The sequence below is a fragment of the Odontesthes bonariensis genome, chromosome 6, assembly GCF_027942865.1.
Source record: "Odontesthes bonariensis isolate fOdoBon6 chromosome 6, fOdoBon6.hap1, whole genome shotgun sequence".
Classification (NCBI taxonomy): domain Eukaryota; kingdom Metazoa; phylum Chordata; class Actinopteri; order Atheriniformes; family Atherinopsidae; genus Odontesthes; species Odontesthes bonariensis.
In genome coordinates this window covers 23,700,017-23,725,531 of record NC_134511.1, presented here as the reverse complement: position 1 = coordinate 23,725,531, position 25,515 = coordinate 23,700,017, and the positions used below count along the sequence as shown (strand labels likewise).

At 42.4% G+C, this 25,515-nt stretch overlaps 2 protein-coding genes across 3 annotated transcripts; both read left to right on the top strand.

Moving 5' to 3' along the window:
- The first annotated feature begins 88 nt into the window (after positions 1-88).
- LOC142382923 (protein limb expression 1-like) lies at positions 89-5,209 on the top strand. 2 transcript variants are annotated; one of them, XM_075469059.1, is made up of 6 exons: positions 89-353; positions 885-1,090; positions 2,603-2,749; positions 2,828-2,923; positions 3,845-3,922; positions 4,031-5,209. In XM_075469059.1, the coding sequence occupies exons 1-6, from the start codon at positions 272-274 to the stop codon at positions 4,490-4,492; spliced, it is 1,071 nt and encodes a 356-aa protein (XP_075325174.1). In that variant the 5' UTR covers positions 89-271; the 3' UTR covers positions 4,493-5,209. The 2 variants fall into 2 exon arrangements, with proteins under 2 accessions (XP_075325174.1, XP_075325175.1); XM_075469060.1 differs by having other exon boundaries at positions 307-380.
- A 283-nt stretch (positions 5,210-5,492) lies between these two features.
- epg5 (ectopic P-granules autophagy protein 5 homolog (C. elegans)) lies at positions 5,493-25,477 on the top strand. The gene is made up of 45 exons (XM_075468080.1): positions 5,493-6,134; positions 6,742-7,398; positions 8,159-8,419; positions 8,540-8,738; positions 8,856-8,992; positions 9,092-9,199; positions 9,289-9,362; positions 9,492-9,600; positions 10,275-10,389; positions 10,469-10,619; positions 10,721-10,882; positions 10,972-11,129; positions 11,306-11,457; positions 11,681-11,821; positions 11,921-12,082; positions 12,166-12,288; positions 12,402-12,664; positions 12,766-12,906; positions 13,014-13,158; positions 13,488-13,685; positions 13,818-13,925; positions 14,025-14,147; positions 14,473-14,639; positions 14,730-14,966; positions 15,251-15,374; positions 15,544-15,688; positions 16,230-16,401; positions 16,510-16,672; positions 16,772-16,914; positions 17,078-17,234; positions 17,992-18,186; positions 18,278-18,491; positions 18,898-19,046; positions 19,160-19,367; positions 19,489-19,564; positions 19,868-19,971; positions 20,059-20,234; positions 21,137-21,361; positions 21,457-21,666; positions 22,493-22,637; positions 22,739-22,981; positions 23,200-23,413; positions 23,505-23,723; positions 23,814-23,928; positions 24,018-25,477. Exons 1-45 carry the CDS (start codon positions 6,081-6,083, stop codon positions 24,198-24,200), a joined length of 7,725 nt encoding a protein of 2,574 aa, XP_075324195.1. The 5' UTR covers positions 5,493-6,080; the 3' UTR covers positions 24,201-25,477.
- Positions 25,478-25,515: the final 38 nt, after the last annotated feature.

Sequence of the window (25,515 nt, the reverse complement as noted above, 5' to 3'; positions counted from 1 at the left end):
CCCTCAGAGCTAATTGGCAGGAAGAGTGACAAAGGTGGTCCACTTCAAAAGAGAAACCCCGGAGAGATGTTAAGCAAGGAGAGGAGGAGGGGAGTGAGGAAGTTTGGGGGTGTTGAAGGCTCCTTAAGAGTTTGAGTTTTCTTTAAAAAGTTCCTAGCCTGAGCTAGGATGACTGGTGGCTGCTGATCCTTAGAGTTATGTTTCGGTGGATTATTTGTATGAGGAGACGTGGACTGAGTGTGTTTGAGGCAGCAGATGAACTAAACTCTGGATGAAGATGAGTTATGTAGCGGCGGAGGAGAGCATCATGTCGTATCTATTGCAATGTGAGACTGACACCAGCCCCAAAGACTGTGAGTAACTTTGTAAGAAACTTGAAGGTTAGTTTTAACAGTAAATTGACACAAATTTTGTTTTCGATATCACTGAAAGTGTGACTGTTGTTACAACTTAGAATTGTGTTTATCACAAACCTGATGATGATGCATGATTGTACCAGAAGAACTTTGATATTTGCAAGCCTATGTGCTTCCAACAAGCGTCAGTTAAGCTATCCCTGCTGGCAAAAGCTGAGCTGCTGTGATTATGGAATATAAAATAAGCTTAAAAAGTTCCAAACTGCTGGTCTGAGTTAAGGGGTGTTTGCCTGTAGCTCTTTATTCAGATTAAATAAACACTGTCTGGGAATGCAGCAGTGCACAAGAATAAACGCTTTCATTGAATTGAACTTACCGTACATACTAAGATACTCACTCAAGAATGATTTCTAATTTAGAATGAAGTTGATACAGATTGGTAGCTTTCTTTATGTAAATATATTCATTTGAACCCTAACATGATCCTTCTTAGAAAGTATTAGCATTGTGACATCCATGTCTGTGCAGTGAATGTGGTGGCCATTCTTCACAACTTCTGGGAGCAGAAGCAGATGGGTCAGTTGAATGAATCATCCAGTGAATCAGACGGCTTTGGTGGAAAGACGGCCAGACAGGCAGAGACCCTGCTGCTGTACGTGTCTGCTCCTTCTCCTGGTCCCCCATATGTCTGCTACGTCACGCTTCCAGGAGGAAGCTGCTTTGGTAACTATAAGGTATGGCTGTCATCATCACTGCTGTCTGTCAGTAATATCCGACAAGCACACGCAAGTGATCAAAGGAGGCCACGGGATTTTCAGTGTTTTAGATGTGAGGGATGTTCCTGTTCTGATAATAAGCATAGTTATTGATTCAGATTAATCATTAGTTTTGAGACATGAACAGTTCTTTTTTGGTAATATCTCAATTCTGCAATTCTGCTCTGCTGTAGCACCAAGTACACAGTGCTCATCAGAACTAATTGTGCCTGTGTATGCAAACTATTTTAAATATCATTAAAAAATAAAAAAAAGAATAATAAAAAAATAAAAATACACTTTGTGTAATTAGACTATTTAACCAAATATCCAGAGATATTCAACGACAACTTAACTGCTTTTATATAGAGTAATCAAAAAATGATAAAACAAAAGGAGAGCTAAATAATAATTGCGCTCTTTTGATGAGTATAAATGACCTTCTCGAACAAAATTAATACAATTAGAACTCACCTGTGCATTGTTTTCATGGATTAAATCAACCATGAATGAATTATGTTTCTTTTCTGCTTAAAAAGGGGGCAGATTGTGTCCCAGTTTTTTTTACTGTGGCGATGAAAGAAGAACTGCCAAAGAGCATCACATATGTTATATTGCCTTGTTTTCACCTGCTCTTTCCCATCTGGATTTTTTTTTTTTTTTTTTTTTTTTACAGAACATCATTTAAATCATATTGCATATAATACATTAAAAAGTATTTTAGTAGGGTTGCATCAGTTGATCAACACAATATGAATGCCACTTTGAAAGTGCAAAAACGTTTTAATTGTGAAGCAAACAAGAAACGGAATTCAAGACAAGCATCTTCTCAATATGACGCTGTAACTGCTTTATGCCACATCTGGCATTCTCTCTGATAGACAAAAAGTTTGGTTGAAGTTCTGCTGTGGAGTTTTGGGGCTCCTTCAAGGGTTTTTATTCAAATTCATTTTTCTTTTCATGTCACTTCATCAATTTTGGCTGCTTTGTATTGGTACATTACATAAGACTTCAAAATACGTGTTTAAAAAAAAAATTTGCTTTTGTGAAACAGTGAAGATGCCTCCAGGATGTGGTGCAAAGACAAAAATTCAATGAGATTAGTCTGTGAAAGTTGGTGAGACACAAAAAATTCAAAAATCTTTCATACATCTTTACAGTTGTTTTGCTTTGTTGTTGTTCAGTTTAAAGTCTATGATGCATAGGTGGGCATATTATGATCCAGACAGCAGCCCCCAGTTCACAGAAGATCATGTGATTGGTTCACTGCGAATGCCTCTATGTTCAGGTCTCAGCAGTGATTTGAGTTTTGATCCCATGACTAGCTGTAGCGAAGTGTAAAATCATCAAACAAAATGTCGGAGTAAGTGCTTGCCCACATCCGCTGACCCTGAATTTTTTGCTTGAAATGACTAAACTTTTCATGTCATTCCCTTTGCGCTTTTTTTTCACACATTTCAATCCTTCGTGTTCATATCTCCTCTTCTTCAGGTGTGTGACACCCAAGCAGAAGCTCGCAGGGATGCGGCTCGTGTGGCTCTAATGAACTCACTTGTGAACGAGCTTCCATGTCGACGCATCGACCCCGAGTTCATCACACAGAGTGTGCAACAGGCAGCCAGAGAAAGTGCTGGAAGTGTAAGCCAGTGCAAACACGCCATATCATTACTATCATTATCAGCATGACCACTGACCCGCACTGTTGTCTGTGTGAAGGTGTCTGTGGACGATGCATGTGATTCAAGCACCAGTATAGGAACCTACAGTTTGCTGCTCCACTCCCACGTGGGAAAGACTATGCTGGAGTTCCAGGTAAAACAGGAAGCCATTGTGCAAAATGATATTTTTCTTCAGCTGGGCTCATAAATCATGTGGTAAACGTATGAACGATCTATTTAGTTAAAAGGACTCGGGCTTTCTGAAGCCGTCTTAAATGTTCTTTTAATAATCAGACAGAAAATGTAAGTGTTGTAATTTTACTTAATGAGTAATTATTAGTACAAACAGTGGATGGTAATTCTGCCTTTCACCGGAGTCATTTCACCCCGTGTCTGTTTTCACCATCAGTGTATATCCCTACAATTGATCTCTGGCAGGGAGTCATGGTATGAAACACCTAAAATTACTACCTTAGTTTAAATAAACTCATGCCTGCAGACAGGGAGTTATTAGTTGCAGGAAGTGGGTTCATTATCATTCCTGCTGCACCACAGCTCAGTGAGATGAGGAGTCTCCGAGCAATGCACACACAGTATGCTATACAGAGACTTAAATGTGGTCACACTAAAAACAGTACACAGCATCAACCATGAGCTGTGAACCATATTACATGTTTCATACATGCAGTCAGTGCAGGAGGCAGCGTCGTAAACATGTAGCACAGGAAACAGAGTAAACAGGCCGGCAAATCCAAAGTGAACCTCAACACAAGGCAGCTTACGTGTAGTTTTCCATCTGTGTCTCATTCGATCAGTTCGAGTTAATGTATACATTCTCACTGTTTGACGCTATTGTCACTTGCCCTTAACACATGGCATCTGCTGGCCCGATGGTATTTTATAAATCAGGGTGAAAAGTGCGTGAAACCTAAAATTTGGGACATCTTCTCAAAGCAATCAACCCCAGTTTAGGCTTGACTTAACGAAATTTCAAAATGTTTTCTTTGTCAAACTAACAATTACTGGCCTGGATGTTTGGGTTTGTCTCTCAAGTCTCGCCCTCATCTCTCTGTAGGAGATGATGACTATTTTCCAGCTGTTGCACTGGAATGGGACACTGAAGGCCCTGAGGGAACGGCAGTTCTCTCGACAGGTTCAAGTCTTGCCAACTACAACGCACATAGTAACAGCAAACTTTGATATAGCGTCAGAATCTGTGCTTCTACATAATGACGACCACCTCTTTTCTTTCCTCCTTTAGAGTGTGATTGCCTATTACTCTCAGCGAGGACTTGATGAGTACACGCGGAGCAGCATGGCTCTGGATTGGCTTGGACGAGAGCAGAGGTCACCGGGGCTTCTGGGAGCGGAGCTGCAGGTGGCGCAGAGGGAGCTGGTGCTGGCCCGGCGTCGCGGCATAGAACTCCGCTTCTACAAGGAAAAGACAGAGATCCTTAGCTTGGCTCTAAGTCAGGCATACATTCGCCACTCACCAGAAGTCGTTGGCCAGCCACCAAGTCACACATGCCAGCAAGAACAACTCCCTTTACACACATTATACAACCAGGACACAGAGGACCAGCCATACCCCCCCTGTAGCCTTTCACCAACCTTCTATAACAACACAACACTAACTTTTAGCACAGACATGCCTGCCAACAGTCCCTCACCAAGTTCCCAGCAGATTTATATGCCTCCAAATTACTCTGAACTGACTGAATAAAAAAAAGTTTGGCCATCAAATATTTCTGTCAGTTAACATTTTCACTTAATATGTCGCCTGTTACATAGAGCAGAACTGATTATGCATATTCATGTCTTCTGTAGATGTTATTGAGTTAAATCATTACAAAGGTTGCAGATGTTGTGTAAATGTGTATGTTTTTAATGCTGTACTAGAACTGTATCAACATTCTAACATCAATTGTAGTTTATGACAACAAAAATATGACTTGGAGTTAAAGTGTTGCAACTTTAACCACAAGGACAAACGACTTGGGTCAAATATTAGAATCTGTGTCACCAGCTGATACTTTAACCTTTTATTTTTGTGTGAGTATTTTATGTATTTTATGTAAGCTCAATTCTTTTGTCAATTTTAAAGTCCTTTATATTTTTTTAGCTGACGTAGGCCTACTATTTAACCCTGGACAGCTCCTTCTTGTGAAGTGAGAGCATTTCTTTGACATCATTTTTTTGCCACAGTAAAGCAAGGTACTGATTGACTATGTGACATGTTGATGGGTATGTAGGTTGTGTTTGATAATGTCAGAAAGAAAAAGAAAATACATGTTTGACATGTATGTATGTTGTGGTATGTGCAGTGAAGCAGGTCAGCACTTATAAGATCAGCTGTAAGAAACATCAAGAGCATTGGGAGGCATTGTAAAGGGGAAAATGTCCAGTTTATCATTGTAATTACATTTCATAATAAATCTTTTTTGAGGGTTACTTCTGCTCCGGATCAGTCATTGAGTTTGAATTCTTGCAGACTTGCTTTAATTCAGATATTAAAATATTCGGTGAATGATACACAGTTAAAGCTTACTCCAACACAAAACCGTTTCATAAGTTACTCAGTAAGTAAGTAAGTAAGTAAGTAAGTCAGTTGTTTTTTTGTTGTTTTTTTTGTTGTTTTTTTTTTCAAAACAGAGCAGCGTTTGCGTAAGACTACATTTGGCCATTTTCGGATCCCGTAGAGAGGTGGAGTAGTCATGTGATCACAGATTGCGATCGCGCAGTTCCTGGAACAAACAAAACAAAACAAATGGCAGCCGACTAGCGGAGGTGGCTGTTATCGCATGACATTCGCGTCAAAGTGTTTGGATCTTATTTTGATCATGTGAACAACAATACGTAAAACAATGAGCCTCAGGGGAACTCAGTCCTGAACGGAAATACGGGCGAACAGCTTCGTTTTAGCGTAGCTTAGCGAAAGTGAGTTTAATCAGCTGGGACTGGTTTCGTTTTCCCATAAATATGATCTCTGGATACAACGTTGATATTAAGAGACGTGTTAGTAGTTGCCTTGCTATCCGCCATCAGTGAATTTTCGTAACGGGAGTGTATTGTCTAGAGAAAGTGACTGTTTTTATTTTGACAACACAGCCAGCCTCCAGCTGCTTATCACAGGCAGGGTTAAGCTAACTATTTTAGCTGCTGGTTGTTTATCCGGAAAACATAGGATGACTTGTTGCTGTCAACGGATCAGCGTTTAGCAGTCGATCGTTTCAACCACCAGAGTCTTCGGTCGGACTTGTGACACGGTGATCCGACCCGTGTGTGTGAGCTGATGTGAGCAAGCACTTAAAATGGAGGCTGTGAGACCAAAGAAGACCAAAGCCAAAACCAGCGGAAAACCTCAGGTGATGACACCAAATACGGTACACTTATTCTGCAACTTCATCAGCTCTCCCCTCCTCCAGTGACAGATGAAATGGAGCCTGGTGAACACATAACTCGTTTGGAAAACTTCCAAGTGTCCACTCCAACATACATTTACTGTTTAGTTTAACAACAAAGCTCAAGATCAATAGATCAAACCGTGGTTATCTACAATGACAGAACTCGCCACTCGACGTTGAAAAATCATAATTATTCATTTCTGACACATTCATAACAGGGTTGGTTTAGTCACATACCCTTGGTCATATATATAGGCCTGTCATAATAACCGTTTTTTTGCTTGGAAAATATATTGTCCTAGAAATAATTGCAATAATCATAGTTACTGTGATTGTGTCATGATCATATGTTAGTTTATGTGGAAATGTGTAAAAAAAAAAAAGTAAATAACTAAAACCTGATACATAATATAACTTGGTTAACGGACTGTCTGCCACAATATTATGTTATGTTATAATGTGTTTGAACTACACTAGCAGGCCTCGTTACATGTAGAAAACTGTAACTCAAGATGAATTATTAGTCCAGGAATATTAATCCCATGTCTGATTGTTCATTTGTCTTCAGCTGGTCAGGAAGCAGAAGCATTCAGAAGAGGTTACAAAACCCTCAGCTGTCTGTGATGAAGCCTCCAGTTTCACGGACATCCCACTCAGCCTGCCTGATGTTCCTCTTCAGGATGCTAAGGACAAGCAGCAGGACCCCGTTCAGGTCTCAGAGACCACGGAACCGCCATCACAACTGGCCTCCGTTAAGCAGCCGACTTCTTCTGCACAGACCCTGTGCACATCAGAGTTAACTCAGACTCTACAGTCTAGTCTGAATTTGGCACCAGTGACACCACAAGTTGCAGCTAATCTGATGGAATCAAACAAAGAGGAAGAGGAGGATGGTGGGGTGAGAGCTCAGGGGACTGAGCTTAAAGCTGCACCACAAAGCATTGAGTTTGAAAGAGACATGCAGTCATGGAATCAGCCAATTGTTTCAGCTCAATTTGAGGTAGCGAGTGCCCCTGCATTGTACCCGTCTCTCCCAACCCTCGACGAGTGTCCTGTAATACAATTGTCAGATGAAGGTGTGAAAGGTTGTGAAAAGGAACCTGCAGTGTTGACACTTCCTGAGCAGGAATCTTCTCCTCCAAGTCTGCTGCCTCTGGAGTCCATAGCTGAACTTTCAAGGAGCAAACTGTACCCAGAATTACCCCAAACGGCTCCAGAGATGCAGGTGATCTCATGTATTTTTTGTGGGGGCTGCACAGTGGCGTGGTGGTTAGCACCGTCACCTCACAGCATGAGGGTTCCTGGTCCTTTCTGTGTGGACTTTGCATGTTCTCCCTGTGTAAGGTCAAAGTCAAATTTATTTGTATAGCACATTTCATGTACAAAACAATTCAAAGTGCTTTACATACAATAAAAGCAGTGCAGCGGGGAGTGGAAGAAGCATTAAAAATACATAAAAGAATATAAAGAGAAACAAATAAAATAATTCAAATGAATTAAAAACAAGCAACAGTAAAAGATACCGTGCACCTGACGTGGCATCGCTATCGCGGATTATGCACAAATTCACACCTGTTTTGGCATCGCTAGCACAGCGTATGTACAATTTCACACCTCTCGTGGAACAAGCAACAGTCTAAAAAAGTTAAAATAATTCAAATGAATTAAAAACAAGCAACAGTGAAAGATACCGTGCACCTGACATGGCATCGCTATCGCGGATTATGTACAAATTCACACCTGTCGTCGCATGGGCATCGTGGGTATGTGTGGGTTCTCTCCAAGTACTCCCATCTTTCCAAAAACATGCATGGTAGGTTAATTGGTTACTCTAAACTGACTCTTCGAGTGAGTGTGAGCATATTTTAAGTATAGAAAATGGATGGATGGATAGTTATTTGTGAGCAGGCCCATTACTGTGGCCTTACATCTGACTGTAATGTATGCTACATGCATTAAATATCTCTAATGTTTTTCCTCTGCAGGCCTTCTCACTGGAGCAGCTGAGTGTTTGGGAGCCAGGTGGAGGGTTGCGAGCATGGCTGGAAGGTGTTGAGATCTGTGCTGCCCAGTTTTGTGATCTGGCCCGGCAGGAGAACCACGAACTGACCGAACTGCTGCAGAACTATTGGCGCTGCCGCAGACAGTTGACCCAGTCGCACACGCAGCTGCACACACAGTCCTCTGACTGCAAGAGCACACAGAATCGCCTCTGGAGCTTCAGAGATGAACAGCTCACACTTCAGGTATGAGTTCTTATTTTTTTTTTTAGTTTGGGGTCGGGTGAGATGACATATTTGTCATATTTGTCCCAGAAAGCCACAACGGGCCTCTGTTGTAATGGCTTTTTACATTCTGTCCTGCAGGGTGTGTGTGCAGACCAGTCCAAAGTATGCGGATACCACCGTTTCCAGCAGGCAGAGTTTAGTCAGGCTGTTCTGGCTGAGCTCAGGAGACTGTTTGAAGCTTGCAGCGAACTTCTCCATCAGAAAGTGGTGCTCCATGCATACACTGCTCTGCTGTCACGCCTGCAGGTGGAATCCTACTTGTATTGCTTACTAAAAGGTGAGACCTTTTAAAAGTACACTCGTTTCAAACTTGCTATGCCTGTTCCAGAAATTCGTCTTCTTACCCATACTGCTAATGTAAGGTGCACACACATACATTTTTTTTTGCTTTCAGATTTCCCTGGCAGCCAAACACAACCTTGTTCTCTCCAACCTCTGAAAGAAGCCATCAGTGTCCTTTTTAGCTTCACACGTAGAGTCCTTGATGACACACAGTTCCAGACAGACATCCATCAGTGGCTGGAGAGATTGGTGAACACAGAACTGAACTACTTTAAAACTCATGTTCCACGAGTTTATATTTATCGTATGTTCTGATTTTTCATGTTTTCCTGATTGACTCTCCACTAGGTGGCCGTCTTGTTGCATTTTGGAGGGTCAGGAGAGCACGTTTACCTGCTGTGCCATCTTCTATGCTGTCCTGCTGGGGTGGGAAAGTGGGCTGCATCCTTCCTTCAGGTAAGATGGAGACACCGATCTTTCTCTTTTTATTGTTATGTCAGTTGTTTTACATACAGATAAGTAATATTTTGTGTAATCTGTGCCAGATTCAAGTTTGGGGAAACTCCTCTGGAGTGCAACACTTTATGCAGGCGCTGGCCATCTTAATGTCTCCTGCCAGGTGAAAACAGAACCCTCTACAGCAGTTCTTATCCACTGACTGAGAATGGTACGGTATGGAGATCTGATCTCCCTTCTGGCTTTTAAGAGTCTAACAGCTTGCCCCTTTGGCTTCTCTGTTTTCACTCAGACACCGTGCAGAGTTTCTCAGTCATATGAAGCCATGTGAGAGCCAGAGCTCAACAGCTTCTGGACCTGATTCTGGCAACTGGACCCTCGTCGATGAAGGTGGGGAAGAGGTAAGTGAGAGGAGGCACTGATTACATCCTGAGAAGGGAACCAAACTGACCAATTCACAGTTTTAGAACAGGAATAAAGGTAAGATTAAAATGGAGAATTTTAGGTGTACATCTAATCGGTTGATGGAAATAAGTAATATTCTTCACACTGATTGCATGCGAGCATGTTATGTTTTTGTCTTTGTAAGTACAGTGTCAAAACAAAGCAAGGAAAATGTACTTATGTAGAACAATTCAACAACAAGGTGATTTAAAAAATGTTTTGTGTGGTTTTACCTATTTTGATGCAGTCAAATCTTCAGTCTGCTTGTTTCAGAAGATGTAATGTGTCATCGAGGAGGTGTAGAAACGTAAACAATGACTTTTATGACAATCTTAATATCAGTCTGCTTACTTAAAGCCATGACTTCTAATTTTACTAATGTATTTCCTGGGAACCACTTTGTTTTCAAAGCTTTTATTATCAGTTTTATTGAGCAAAGCATAGTGTGTTAATCTTTACAACATTTGTATCTGTTTTTATCTTCTTGTAAAAGATACCATCCTCTATTTTTTCTCCACCCTTCTCAAAAATATTCAAAGAAGAGCCAAAAAAGCCTCTCAAGGTGTTCAGCAAATAAATGCAATATTTATAGTTACTGAACTTTAACTGCACTACCTTGTTCTGTGTACAGGATGAGGACCCAGACAGCAGCTGGTTGCTGCTCTGTGAGGAGGATCTGATCGCCCTTCTGACTCAGTTCCCGTTCCAGCAGCTCTATTCACACATGCTGGGGATGAGCAAGCTGGGTAAGAAGGTTTATCCGTCTGTCCTGTCTTGTGTTTGTTTCACTCATTACGTCGGCTGACAGAGGGCTCGTTTTTCCAGGTGTCTATGAGCCCCGGGCCTGTTCCAGTCAGAAGATGATGCGCGTGTTTGCTTTTGCTTCTTCTCTCATTGAAATTCTCGCCGTCGGCCTCCAAACCTACAACAGAGCGCGATACAGGCAGCTAGTCAAACGAATAGGACACATCATACGGTCAGTGCGCAAGTAATACAAGCAATATCTACTGTATATGCTCACTCTTCTCACGCCAGATCAAATAGTCTGAAATGTTTATTTTCTGTCCTGTACCTCAGAATGACAGTGTGTTATGTCAGTGATCACTGGGCCCAGTACGTGAGTGTGGCTGATGCTGGTGGATCCGGCTCTCATGTACACTCTCTGTCTCTGGACAAGCTGCAGCTGGAATACGATCATCTCTTTCTCAGAGCTGTTTTACATGTTCTCAGAAACAAAAGGTGAAAAAATTGACTTCAAGTTTACATCTCAACTTGAAGCGATTTACTTTCAGACTTTTCTATTTATCGGATGTGTTCCCCATTCTCAGGTTGGGCATTTGGTTGTTCATGTCTGAGATGCCGTACGGGACTTTATCCAGCTCCATGCTGTGGAAGGTCCTTTATGTTATGCAGTGTGCAGAGACAGCAGGACTAGGAACACTCAGCACTGCTGGTGACACACAATCCTGCATTCAAGCTCTCAGAGGTATCATTGTACACACTTAACCGGCATTAATATAATTTCATACATGCATTTTTGTTAATGCTTAAATGAAGCATTGCAGTTTCTTTTTCTCAAATACTTTCCAATGCATTTGGCAACTGTACTGCGGTGGAAAAAAAAAATGTATCTCTCTCAGCTTTTTGTTCTCTCTGTGACAGACCAAAAGCACCATGAGAGATTTGAGCAATCGCTGTGTGAGGTGAACAGCTCTGACGGCATCTCCCTCCTCACAGCACTGGCACACATGGCGACACCTACTCAGCACTCTGACCCCGCATTCATCACGAGCATAACTCTGCTGATTTACCAGGTGTGTAGAGGGGATTCAGGGTGAAATACTAGAATGACTATATACTTTACACCAAATGCACTTGCAAACTGGATTCCGCATTACCGCATTTTTCAACTTGACTCAGAACACAGTTTGGAATTACACTGGATTTTTTTTAGAAAGTCACTTTAGAACTTAAAAGTCATTTGTGAAGCTGTTTTTTTTTTTTTTTTTTAACTTCTGTTTTCTTGGTTTTTCTCAGGTGTCTTTTGTGAGTGTGTCTACCAGAGAAACGTACTCCAAGGTGGGGAGGGAGTTGCTGGCTGCCATAGCTACGGCTCATCCCTATGTTATCTCCGTGCTGCTGGAGAGCGTGAGAGAGACCATACAGTGTGTAGGAATGGTTGGTACTGCTGTTCTAAAATTGCATCAAGTGTACAGTTGTTAATTGTATCATTCGGCAGATGTGAAACCTTTGAGTTTTTGTTTTGCTTTACGTTAGGTGGCACTATACTTGTGTAAAGAGCTGCCTCTGAGTCTCTGGCAGCCGAGGACTGAGGAAATATGTGCGATTGGAGCCTGGTTGCTGCAGCATCCCCTGTCTGCAGTGGAGAACCGGTTAGCCTGTGTTATCCTGGAGGGCCTGAACTGGGGTCACGCACAGGTAGTTATGGGTACATGGGAATGTCTTCAAGAGACTCAACACAGTTGCAAGTTTGTGGATGTCTACCCCATTTTCTTTTGCAGGACGGCTCTTTGGTCCTGTCGTCATTTCTTCACCGCGAGGTGGCTCTGCTGGTGGCTGAAGCCTATCAGAAGTACCTTACAGATAAACCGTATAGTGGCCTCATCTCAGAGGGAATCAAACAGGTCACATATTCTCATTTTTATCATACACTCATAGTGGACCACTTTCATTATTTTATTCAACATCACTTGGCATATGGTTTAATCTTTTTTTCTATCTTTCTTTCTCTCTTAAGGTGTCTTACCTTGCCAGTGTCCTTCGTTTGGGTGTATCTCCCGAGGCATCTTTCAGTCAGTGGGCGTGGCAACTGTTGCTTAGGCTAAAGCTCCATGGCAATGCTCAGAACCCTAAAGGAGCCTGGTTGGTGCCTGCTTTGGCATCCAACCCACCTCCAGAGCTGACACACGCACCTAGCATGCATTCTGTTCTGAGAGCCGTAAAAGCAGGCATCCCAATTGGAAGCTACCTTTCCATTGCCATGACAACAGTGGGACATAGGTTTGTTATCACAGAGACAATCTAAAAAGTTGTGTGTGATTTATTTGTAGAATTTGAATTAAGTTGATATCATGATTTGTTTTTTTTGTTTTTTTATCCAGTCTGGAAAACTTTTGTACTGAGGGAGTTGGCTTGTTAAAAAGTCTGATTCAGTCTCGCCACCTGAGAGCTGCTGTACATCTGCTGGATAACATCCTACCTCCCACCTACCCTCTGAGCTTTTACCTGCTCAACAACTCTCAGTAAGCAAGAAGCAACCTTCATACAACATGCAGAAGCTGCAGCTTATGCATATCCTGACCTAACTTGTGTTTCTCTATCTGTTGTTCCCCGCCTTTGTCAATGCCAGGTTTGTAAGTTGTATTCAGTTATTCTTGCAGTATGACAGCGTGTGTCCTCAAGGTGTGGCACAGCAGGTCACACATCGCGTAGCTCCACTCCTCACCGGAACCAGCTATGGAGACAATGTCCGTCTGCTGAACAGCATGATTCAGGTATGTCATTTAGATTTAGAAAATGAAGGACCTAACATCTTGAGCCATCTTAAAACAATATTTGCATGAAGCGTCCTCAGAGTTACCTGAAAAAAAGATTAATACTCACCGTATTTCCGGATACATTTCACCCAGCGTTCATAATTAAAATATAAGGACTGAGGACTGAAACCATCTTAAGAAAACATGCAGGAACTTATTATTTAGGTTCTACCACATCAATATTTTCTCAGCTATAAAAAAAAAAATTGAAGAGGTGATGAAAGATTTCAGTAGAACAGTCCTCTCAAAAAAAAAATGTGTAAAGATGTTTGTAATTTATCTTTAAGAGTCACATCGTGGAAAGCTCACGGCCCGGTCGTGTCGGAGCTGAAGTAGTGCTGGAGTTTTGGGTGGGAATCCTGACTCAGCAGAACTTGTGGTATCGAGACAAAACAGTCCTATTCCTCATGGATCAGATTTGCTGTGCTGCCTTCACTCGCCACCAGGAGGAATGTGTGCAGAAACTCCTGTATCAACAGCACAAGGTATTTACTAGGTTTTGTTTGCTTTTCATAATCGAGGGAGTTCAGTTGGACTGTGAGTTATAGATCCCAAATTTAGCATATTGTAAACTGCCTTTAGCAGAAACTTGACATCTGTTTTCATACTTCGTGCAGGATGCCCTGGGTTACCATGGAGATCGGGGTCTGCTCTCCTCCCTGGTTGGTTGGATTGCTGGAAATGCCACGCCATCCTTCGTAGAGGGCCAGTCTCTGAGTGCAGAGGTAAGGGTCCCTAAAGCAACATCCGTAAGAGCTAATGCTGTTGATCATATTTGTGTTTGTCAGTCCTGACAGGCCCGCTGTTGTTTGTGTTGTCTGTAGGTTTGGTTTGCCTGGCTGGTGCTGAATATGGAGGGCGTGTTTGAGGAAGATTCTCAGCTGAGACGCTGTGTCGAGCATGAGCTACTTTCAGATTCCAACGTGTCACCAGATCAAGCCTTAAAGGTAGACGAACGCTTTAATCATGAATTATTGTGAAGATTGACTGAAATAAAACTGATTTACTCACGTTCTTAGAAAGTGTCCACTGCTCCTTTAGACTGAGGAATTACAACTTATTTCAAAATGCAATTTTGAGATGGCATGTGGAAGATACTGTTTAGTAATATACTTTGTGCCATTTTAATCTATATGATTAAAGACTGTTTGCAATGTCATAGTCTACAGATTAGTTGGGGAGAGTTTAGTTGTTTGGTGTCCTGCAGGTTAATCCTGATCCTGAGTCTTGTGTTTTGATCATTGATAAAGAGTGGTTTTGTGTCTGAACCAGAGAGTACAGCAGAGGCTGAAATTGCCAGCAGCCCAGTCCCTGCAACGGCTGCAGGTGTATCGCTGGGCATGTCAGGCCATAGCCACACCACCTGACCACCCCCTCCTTCCCCTCATCTGGCAGAAGTTCCTACAGCTCTACCTCAGACAGCCTGGACCAGAGTATGGGTAAGATGCACAATCATCACTATCCCTGTCCAGAGAAAACGGCAAAAAAGGCAAAACCCCAATTCTGTTCATCTCTGTGTTGCCTGACAGGCTCGCCGCTACGGGATGTATTGGCCGAAGGTTTTTTCAGGCCTCTTCTCAGGCTGCTTTGCTGAAAGATCTGAGGCAGAGAATACAGGAGGTGTCTGACTTCCACCACACCGCCAGCCAGGCCCTCAAGGTGCCCCCTCCGCACTCACCCTCATCAGGCACGCAGGGGGATGAAAGTCCCAATGACCCCAGGCCACCGTACCTCACCTCTCCACAGCTGCACACAGAGCTGGTCAGGTAGGTCGCTGATGCTGAGCGTGAAAACAAAAACATGCCATATTAAGCAAGAATGCTCATTTACATCCGTATACCTAAGGCAGGTAAGAAGAAATAAGAAAACACTAGAAGAGATCACAGAAATTCAGATAAAAACAAGAACAAATGCAAGTAGACACAAACCTGGGTACATAAAGCAATAAACAGTTTATATTGTACAAATGTTAAAATGGCTTGATGGTTCTTCAACCACTGTTTGATGCGAGACTTAAAGGGGAAGTTCTGAGCTGATGGTTTGTCTGCAGGTTGTTTGGTGTGTTTGCTTTGTGGCTGGAAGATGAGACCCTGCAGAAGCAGGAAGTGTACCTTCCCTCACTTCCTCCGGAATATGAACCTCACAGATTGGCACAGGTCATGCAGCAGCAACAGGTCAGCATGTCTTCATGTTTGTATTTTTTGTGTGCGTGTTTGTTTGAGATAAGAAAAAATAAATAAATATGAGTGAAATATTCTCATGTGTCGGTAAAATAAGTTGTGCATTATAGCATATCTTATCTTATCTTATATTTGACTGCCACTTTGTCATGTTTCGCTGTAGGAACTGTGGCTGGAGTATGTGGACCAGGAGCGTCTGCAGTATGATGAAATGGAGGTTTTGTCTCTGTGGGAAAAGGTGCAGAGTGAGCCAACATTCCTGCAGACCCAGAATCTGGACTTCACTGACAACACCAGCCTGAAAAATGGTACAGAGACTAAATAGTTTTTTACAATCAAAACATTAACAAACAGGTTTATAATGATCTGATAAGTAGTTATCACAAATGCAAAAATGTGATAGATACTTGCCAGTATGCTGTGTACTCTGCTTAGCTCCTGAGAAAGTTCCTTTCTTGCTGATATCAGTGAGGTCCCTCTGGTTTTGGCTGTGCTGACTCAGAAGATCAAATACAGTATATATACAATATAAAAATATACAGCAATACAATACATTTACAATTCTGTAAATGGTTCATGGGCTGAATTCTCTGCTTTAAACTTTGATCAAAACAGACATTGTGCTTTGTCCTTAAAAAAGCTCAAATGAAGCAAAGTTGAATTTGTTGAAGTGTCTTAGTAAGACATGAAAGTGAGCCAGCACACTCAAGAGCTGGAACTCACTTCATTGTGATTCTGTTTTTGCATGGCAAAAATGATGTGGATTACTTGATCTTTGTCCTAAAAGATGAAGACAAAATCTCAAAAGAGATTTGTTTAATGTTTGCGTTTTTGTGTGTCTATGTTCAGCAAGAGAGCGTATCCTGTCCAACCTTCAGAAACATCCAGTTCCTCATCCACCTCCTGGGCTGCAGCAGCAGAAGGCTCCGGTGGCAGAAGTTCCCTCCGCCTGTCTCACCGACGCTAAGGCTGCAGCCGAACTGTTACAGCAGGACCTCGGCATTTTGCAGGAGCAGGCCAGGTAGATGAAGTGGCATTCACGGACGTGCACATACTTGCTCCTACAATCGCGTTAAGAACAGTATAGAAACCCACCTGGCGTTTCTAAAATGCTTTTTCTTTTTGTCAGGATTGCAGTCGCACGGGAAGCCCAGCAGGTGGCAATGGAGCAGGAGCTGCTGGAGAGCCTTCCTTTGTTGTTTAAGAATCGACCAGAGCAAGTCAGCATGGCCCTGGAATGTAAAGGAAAGGGAGGGCAACCATGTCAGGGACCCGCGAACATCACCGTCACAGTACGATCACTCACACCGCATGCAGGCACATTTTACAGTGCTGTTTAGCCATGATTTTGTTAAACAGTACGTGTGTGTGTGTTTTGTGTAACTACGTAGTGTGAGCGTGTCCAGAGGCAGGAGGCAGTACACAACCAGATAACATCTTTGCGGAGGGACCTTAAGAAGCTTCAAACTGATGCTATGGCTCCTCCACCTCAAAGCCTGGCCCAGGCTGCCGTCCACACTGAGAACTTTATCACGTCAGTACTTAAGGGACTTGTCATCTCGACACAGAATAGCCATAAAGCACGTTTCAAATCGTATAACTTCTTATAAAACACATTTAAAAGAAAAGGAACAGATTATTTCACTTCAACGGGGTTGTTTTGACTCATGCCTGTTTTGTTTTTTTTATGTTCTCAGGGCTCTTGTAAATATGTACAAAGCCCAGAAAACTCCGGCGGTGAGGCAAGTTGGTGTGTCGGCTTTTTACCAGGTGGTCTCTTTTGTGTGTGAGGACACACTGCGACATCCCCCAACACGGCAGTATCTCTCATCTTGCGTGGAGATACTCGGACAGGTGTGCACACACCTCCCAAAGAGACATACTCACACACAGTACACCGAACAGAAAGATTTATATGCACAAATTCAGATCCACCCGACCTATAGCAAAGCGTTTCTAAGGAGATTTAACCGAGCACACTGCCAAAGGATGGTCTGCACTTTAGTATTTTGGCCATAATAATCTAAAATGGACATATATATAGTGAAAAAAAAGCAATCCTTGCTATATAAAAAAGATTAAACAGCATAAACTGGAAATATTTGAACTATTCAGAGCTACATTTATAAAATCCTGTTGGGGTTTTTTTTGTTGTTTTTTTCAAAGAAGCAAAACAAGTAAGGACAGCATTACATTCTTCTTCAACCACAACTACAGACTGAATTTGTTACCTGATTTGTAACCCATGCTACACCACACCTTGTTCACCAAAGCCCTTCTTCTTATGCATGCTTTCATGCATGAACGTCACATGTAAAGAAGGCACTAAGTCTACTGATATCTAAATTACACTGCATATTATTCCCTTTACTTTTATTCAAGTGTACACCTGAACAGGAAAAAGAAGACAGTTTTGAACAAGAATGTTAGATTTGATGTTCGTGCTGTAATTTTGGGGCGTGCACGTGTAAATGACGAAGACGATGGGCAACTTGCCTCCTGCAGGGTAGAACCTGAAATCATTTCAGTAGGATTAAAGATAAGGTACTTCTTTGATCGAAAAGGGCATCGTTGGTAATAGTGCTTTTTATTTGTTTGCTTTTATTTATAGGTGTTTATTCAGTTAAATGCAGACGAGTGTGGTCGTGTCCTGAAGACCATCCTAGAGCAGAGACGTCTTTGTCCTCTCGTCTCCCCCTTCTTCACTCCCAACGCAGCACCTGATCAGCTCGTCTTCCTTTACCAAGACGTGGTGACGTCCCTGCACCTTGACAGCGCTGATGTCATTTTCATGCTGCTCACCAAAGTTAGTCCACATGTAAATGCAGTGAAGAAGCGTGCTCGTTTACACCGCATTGACTCGGTTGTAATACCTGCTTGTGCGTCTTCCCCTGTAGTTTGATTTGTCCCAGTGGTTGAACGAAGCTCATCCCGTGTTTTCGGAGAGAACTCGCTTGCTGGAGTTGGTGCACGGAGCTCTCTGCGTCTGCGGGCGAGACCCTGAGCCTGAACTTCTCACACCTTTTCACCTATTCACCAAACACTGGACTATGCTTGTGAGGCATCATTTCCCAGACCATTACAGCGATTGCCTACGTCTGCTCATGACCAGTAAGTTATCCGTCATGATTTATTCATTCAAATCAGCAAATGCCATTTTATTTATTTATTTATCTATTTATACTTTTGCAGCAGACTGATGTTGTTAGGCTTTCAGAGTCTCATATATGGAGCACAGCGCACGTTTAAATGTGGAAGAGTCAATGTTCATTGGATTTTTATAGGTCATATGATTCCATCCGTGGTATTGAATAATGAAAATTAGCAGCTCAGTTTGTCAAGATGGGCAGAATGCCCTGCCATTGAATTAGATTTATATCGATTTAGCACTCAGTGTATAGCCCAGGGATTCGTACCTCACATTTTGTTTCCTCACTTGTAAGTTGCTTTGTTTCTGCATCTACCAAACGACTTGATATGCAGCTTCTTCAGCAAATTCTTATTTCCCTCTTGTCAGGTTCATCAAACCAGTTGCTGAGTCCAGAGTGCTGGAAAGTAACCCTGCGAGTGCTCGGCTGCTTACCTCCATCCCGCAGCGCCAAGAGCAAAGCTGAACAACCTTCAGCCTCTCCTTACAGATCCCCCATAAGCCTCTCTCCGCAGCAGGTAAGTGTCGACGCTGCTGCTGATTCAAACCCGCCTGCCTGTTAATGGTTACCATGTTCTATTATGTTAACTTGCTTCTGCTTTAATCCAGCAATGTTGTGCTATTTTTGCAGGTGGATGAAACGATTGATTGGCTGAGTGACTACTTCTTGCGAAGTCGTCTCAATAAGCCAGACCTCCGCAGTTTCGGCCTCTACTCTGCCTGGACTCCATACATCAGTGACGTCGTCTCCTTCTGGGAACATTTGATTGGTTCCCTAATCAATGTGCAGCTGAGCGGCTGCGCCAGAGAGTCAGTGGGCAGCAACAAAATAATGAAAGGTAACTATTGATTGTCAGATTACAAATAGAAGGGGACTTGTTTATAAGCCTTTCACCTTTGGTTTTGTGCGCATCCTGTTGCCTGTTTTATGAAAGTGAAATGTGTCTTTTCTTCACACAGCTCTGCAGGACTTGCACAGTAAACTTGTGAAGTTATTTAAGCCATGGATCTTTCCTCTGGACACAGGTGATGGCGGGTGAGTGTGGCGCAACATGTACCCAAACAACAGACTCTGGAGAAGGCAGCTCATTAAAGAAATCTCCATTATGCTTGAGATTTTTTTTTTTCTTTAGATGTTTATTTTCTTTTTCCTGGAATGAAAATTCCTCATAGCATTAAAGTTTTTTTTATTAGCGTAACTGATCCAGTTTCTGAGCTACATGATATATTACACAAAGCACAAGCCCAACGCTGCTCAGAGGGACAAGTATCCATCATTACACTGAAAAGACAGAAACAATAAAACTGAAGTGTGAACATCTGTGTCTTTCTGTCTCAGTAACAGCAAGTGTTACCCCTGGCTGGAGACAGATGCGAGCGCTGCGGGATGTCTTGTTGGTCTTTACGCTCAGCTTACTGACACACTTCATCACAAATTCAGAGGCAAGTTTTCAGTTCTTTTTAAACCAAAGAATACTGACAATACACATCCGCCTTTTACAGCTTTAACTTGTCTTGTCCATGTCACAGATCGTCTGCTGCCTGGTCAGAGAGGTGCGCTCTGGCTGTGTCTGATGCAATACTGTGAAAGCTGCACCTCTCCCCGTACGCCTGAGTACTTGCTGTACCTGCACCACACACATCTGCACAGCCTGCCCTGGAGACACCTGCACCCCGACACTCAGCTCATGCAGCAGCTCTTCAATGTGAGATACTCTGCCCTCCTAGCCTAACTCCCACTGCTCTGGACATGCATGGCACAGGGGAGCTTGTTAATTCCAGACCTTGGCCAAGCTTCTATTGTTAGTCCAGGTTTCCATCATTTTAGTCCCGGCATGCTTTTCTTGGAAGAACAAATTCTCTCAAGACCCATAAAGTGTATACAGTCTACCATGTAGAAAAAAATGTCTTTAATCGTAAACGTAAAATATAAATGAACTCATGGTAATAAAACTTCCTTTTGAAAGACTGATCAGCATATTCATTTATCAGTGAATGGTAAAACATGGGGTAGGAAGAATAAAAAAGCATTTTCCAGTGTGTACAGGAAAATAATCAATATTATTTACATTAATTCCTGTGAATGTTGCATCATTATGACATTTACTGCTACAACAGGCTGCCTGTCGCTTTTATAATTGGTTATGATGTGTTATTATTCTTAAGTGAAGTTTTTCAAATATAATCGAATATAGATATCAGCAGATTGTTATTCAGTGTTTGTTACTTCTCTTCATTATGTTAACTAATGTTTCCTCATGTCCCTCTCTCCTCCTGTTATCTGGAAACACAATCCCTTTTACTTTCTGGGATTTTCCAATCCCTTAAGAGCAAAGTGTGGATGCGCCAGTGGGAAATGCTTCTTTAGGAGCTGTGGGTGATGGAACATTACAACAATAGATCAGGAAAGGTTTTTTTGGATTTAGCCATTTTGGGTCCTTCATTCTTCCATCTCCCTCTCATCCTCAATGGGAGGAGGAAAGATGGGAATGAGAGATGTGATAATACATTTCAGCATAATGAGAAGTCTATTAATACCCAACAGGTTTGGTGTGTTTGGACAGTATAGATTTTTTTTATGTAATTGTATGCCTTTCTTTGCCTCCAGGTGGAGAGAGGAAGTCCCAAGAGCTGTTTCCTATTTATGGGAGAACTGTTATGCGAAGTTAACTGGGTCAGTGTCCTAAGTGACCACTTTCAAACACCTGCCAGCTCTACAATGTATCCAACTCTACCAGATGTGGGTACACAGAAGGAATCACACACCATGCTGGTCTATCTGCTATACATGCTTGTTTTTCTGGCAAAGGAGGAACAGCTCCTGAGTAAACAGGTGAGTCCAGTCTACTTTGGAGTCACATTAGGGTCAGATCTCTTGTCTCTTCATTCATTCATTCATTTTTTCTGTGTTTTCCTCCCCATCTCCAGGACCCCCCTTTGCTCAGTCTGCTGGTTCAGTCTACCTCTCTGCCCTGGCACCAACTGGACCTGTCCTCATACCAGGGCATTCTGGGATATGTTGGCACCCATTATCCACCCTCTCTGCTGCTCAGTGGTGATTCTGCACCTCAGCTGCTGTTGAAATCACTCCGTAGTGCTGCAGGACTCCATCCCCGCCCCAGTGAAGCTCCACACCAGGTTCGACACTGCAGGACCGTTTGTTTTATAATTAGAATTTCTCATTTCTTAATGTACTGTAAGGCCTGCAGCCACTGTAAATGGTCTTGTACCTTTAGTGTAGGTATCAGTGGAAATAACTCCTGATTTAGTTGTAGAAAATTCACCATTAGGTAGTACCTTGATCACTTCAGTGGATATTTTGTGACTCAATCAAAAAAGTCACTGGAACTGAATGAATATGATGGTGTGAATCCTTCATATCCATATCCTCTGTGTCCCAGACTGGCTTGGAATAGCCATTCTAAACTTAGACTTATACACTTTGGTTTTCGTTGCCAGCCTTGTATTACTTAGTAAAATCATGTTCACACTTAAATATTATTATTTTTTTTTTTAGTTGTGTAGTAACAGTTGCACATTTTACACACCAAACAATAGCATAGAAAAGGGCAACTTTAAGGTCAGTGTTTGCTTCTTTAGCTTTGCAGTCAGGCGCATGATAAATTGTGGAAAATAGAATGTATTTGTTTGGGAAGTTTGACAATGTTTTCTTTCCAATCAAGTTTGCAAGCTATTTCTTCAGTAAAGAAATCAGTTTTGGAAGGAAAATCCTTACTACTCAGTTGTAAATGAAGAAATGACAGCACATAAAGGGCTACTGACATTATGGATCTACCTTAAAAGTACTTTGATCTTTTAGGTTTGTTTTTTTTATAACTTGAACATCATATACATGTTCATAAATGTGCGTAATTGATTCATTTATTTCTATATAGCATTAACTAATTAATACAGAAAAAGAAAAATGATTTACATGGGTTTCCTGTTATCCTTCTTCTGTCAGGAGGAGACACTCAAGGCCGGAGCCTTTGTGTGCTGGAGTGTGCAGTCACTGGTGACACTGGAACAAGGAGGTAGCATCAACCTCAGCAGTCTGGAGGCTCAGCTGGAAACACTTCTGGAGAGCGTTGTCACATTCAACCCACCAGGTAAATTGTCCTCACCGCCTTCCTCGTCAACATCATCAACCACAGGAAATAAATTCTTTGCTCTCTTCAGCTCTACCACTTCCTCCCTTTTCCTTTTGCAGAGGTGGGTTTGGAGCAGAGGCACATGGCCTTCTGCAGTCTCTTCAGTGACACGCTGGCTTTGCTCAATGGAGTGGGCGTTTCAACGGGTGAGGCGCTTGCTGCTCATGTCATTACCTGGCTGGACAGAAAGGGGAGGGGCTTTCCGATTCTGCCTCTTCTCACAGCCTGCTCCCGTTGCCTTGCATCAGTGCGACACATGACACGTATCATGGAGGCATGCATCACAGCGTACTTCAGCCATGGTGAGAAACACGTTTTCCTACCTTTTTCATCTAAGTTAGTGCTGTACCTGCACTTATATGGTCAAATATAAGATTATTTTTTTCTCATTTCTTTCCTGCCAGTTTTAATTTAGCTTAGAAGCCAGTTTCTTTTTAAAACGTTTTACTTTTTGAAATATCTCCCTCTCGAGGGTAGTTTTAACATAATATTAATGACTCTGTGCCGTTGTTCACTTCAGCTGAGGAGGAGACAGTAGGTTGGGGTCCTGTGTTGGCGTCACTTCAGGTGCCTGAGCTCACAGTGGATGACTTCCTCTCCGAGAGCCAATCAGGAGGCAGCTTCCTGACGCTCTATGCCTTCATCTTGCAGCGCCTCAACACTGAATACACAGCAGCTAATGAGAGGAGGACTTTGGGCCTCATTAATACATGGACCACACAGGTCTTCCCCAGGTTTGACCCTCATTCAGTATGTCAGCTTGTATGATCTATCAGCTGTAGGCATTTTTAACGTGTTAATACGAAGGGTTTTATTTGTGTTCAGTGGTCCAGACGATGAAGCAAAACTGTTCCTTTGGTGGCACAAAGCACTCAGCCTCTCTGTGGAACAACTGCAGCCACAGGCAGGCCAGAGTGAAGTGTTGGGAGTCGTCATGGGTCTGATGAGGTTGCAAACCAGGCTCCTTCAACTGGGAGAAGAAAGACTGAATTCTGGGCTCCTGGGAGCTATAGGCCTTGGGAAGAGGTCTCCTGTTTCTAATAGGTGAGCTCAAGAGCATTTTATTTGTGCAAATCTAACCTGTTACTCAGAGTAAAGCAGTTAATAAACCTGCTTTTTTTTTAATGCATTCAGGTTCAGGGTGGTGGTTCGGAGTCTGGCAGCATTCTTGTCCATCCAAGTGCTAACAGAGACTGAGCTAAGACTCCAACCCACTTCTGACTTGCAGCTCTCGGCGAAAGCACAACAAGTATGCACAAAAAAACTGTAGTGTTTCCATTTTCTGGTCTGCAATTATTTTCTAAGAATAACTTCTTCTTTTTCTCTCTTTGGATGCAGATGTTGGGGATGTTAGAGGCCATGCCCAGCAGCAAGCAGTACGCTGACTTAGAAGAATCTGTGAATAAGGCTGTCCAGTTCATCCGCTACCCAGGACACTGTCTCAAAGATGGACCCCGACTGTTGGCCCTGCTAGTCAACTTTCTATACCCAGACCTCAGATACCTACATGTTATTCGTTAGCCTTGAATAAACCTGCCACATGTCGCAGATTTGGAGGACCTTGCACTCTCGTGGCAGATAGAATGACAGTAAACATCTGCGCTGCACATGCAAAATCTTACTGGAGCACAAAATTTTCTAGAAATGACACTGGTACTCAGTGGCTGTTGTGATCCCATCAGCGAGGGCTTTGCATGACAGAAACTGACAGTGTGACAAATACGGCTCATGAAACCAGTCAGAAGTCGAAGCAATTTCATCTTCGAATCTCTGACATTTTTAGCACTTTATTTTCTTCTCTTACGCTTATGCCATGTTGCTTTTTGAATATCTTGAACACCACATGTTCTATTCATGATTGGAAAGGATGTCGCTTTTATTTATTGCAGCCACAAACAGGCCAAAGTGAGTTGTCGGGAGTCATGAGTTTGTGAATCAGAATTCATGACTTTTCACGCCTGCATGTGGAATATAACAGAAAAAGATGAAGGGTCCACAGATTATTTGCAATAAGATGAAGGACAGATTTGATAGGCCTGTTTAGTTTAGCAGTACCTTTTGTAAAATGAGGTGGGGGGGGCATACATGTTAATTGTGTGATTCCAACTCTTTTAGAGGCATCAAGCTAGAATCTGAAGTGTCTCAATTCTAGGTACTTCTCACATACAGACACAGTGAATGCCTGAATGAAGTGATCATGCTTAGTAACAGAACATTTGCAAGTATTCTTCACATTAAGCCAAAAGTGTTGTCCTTGTTTCTGCCAAAGAGATTTTATTTTCATCTGCTCTGTTATTTGGTTAGTCGCATGAGTTCTGTTTGTTTGATTTGCCTCCGTTATGTCCAGGAAGTGCAGTGTGAAAAAGCACACACACTTTGATACACCAAGTACACTGTGTGCAACACCACTTGGCTTCCTTATAAAGTATTATGTGCAGGGTAATTCAGATGTCTAATGCTGCTGGTATTTCTCAGAGTGAGGGATGCAATGCTGCTGAGACTTGTGTGTAACTTGTTTAAGAATAAATGCAGATTTTAAAGTGGATCCACTGCACATTCGAGACAGTTTTCACATTTCATTGCTCTCATCCGTTCAGCACCTGTTTTGTGCCATCTTAGTAATAATCGAGCTGCACTTCAGCAGCCTCAAGCTTGCCTTATTGCTAGTGTTGCGTTGTTGCACTGTTAATGTCCAAAGCTTCTTTTTTTTTTTAAACAATAACAGATCTGGAATGGGTCTTAAGATTGGTGCAGGAAGGGAGCCACTGAGCCAAGTAAATAAAGTAGATTGAATGTTTCATCTCTGGTCTTTATCTGTTTATTGCAGGGTTGTGAG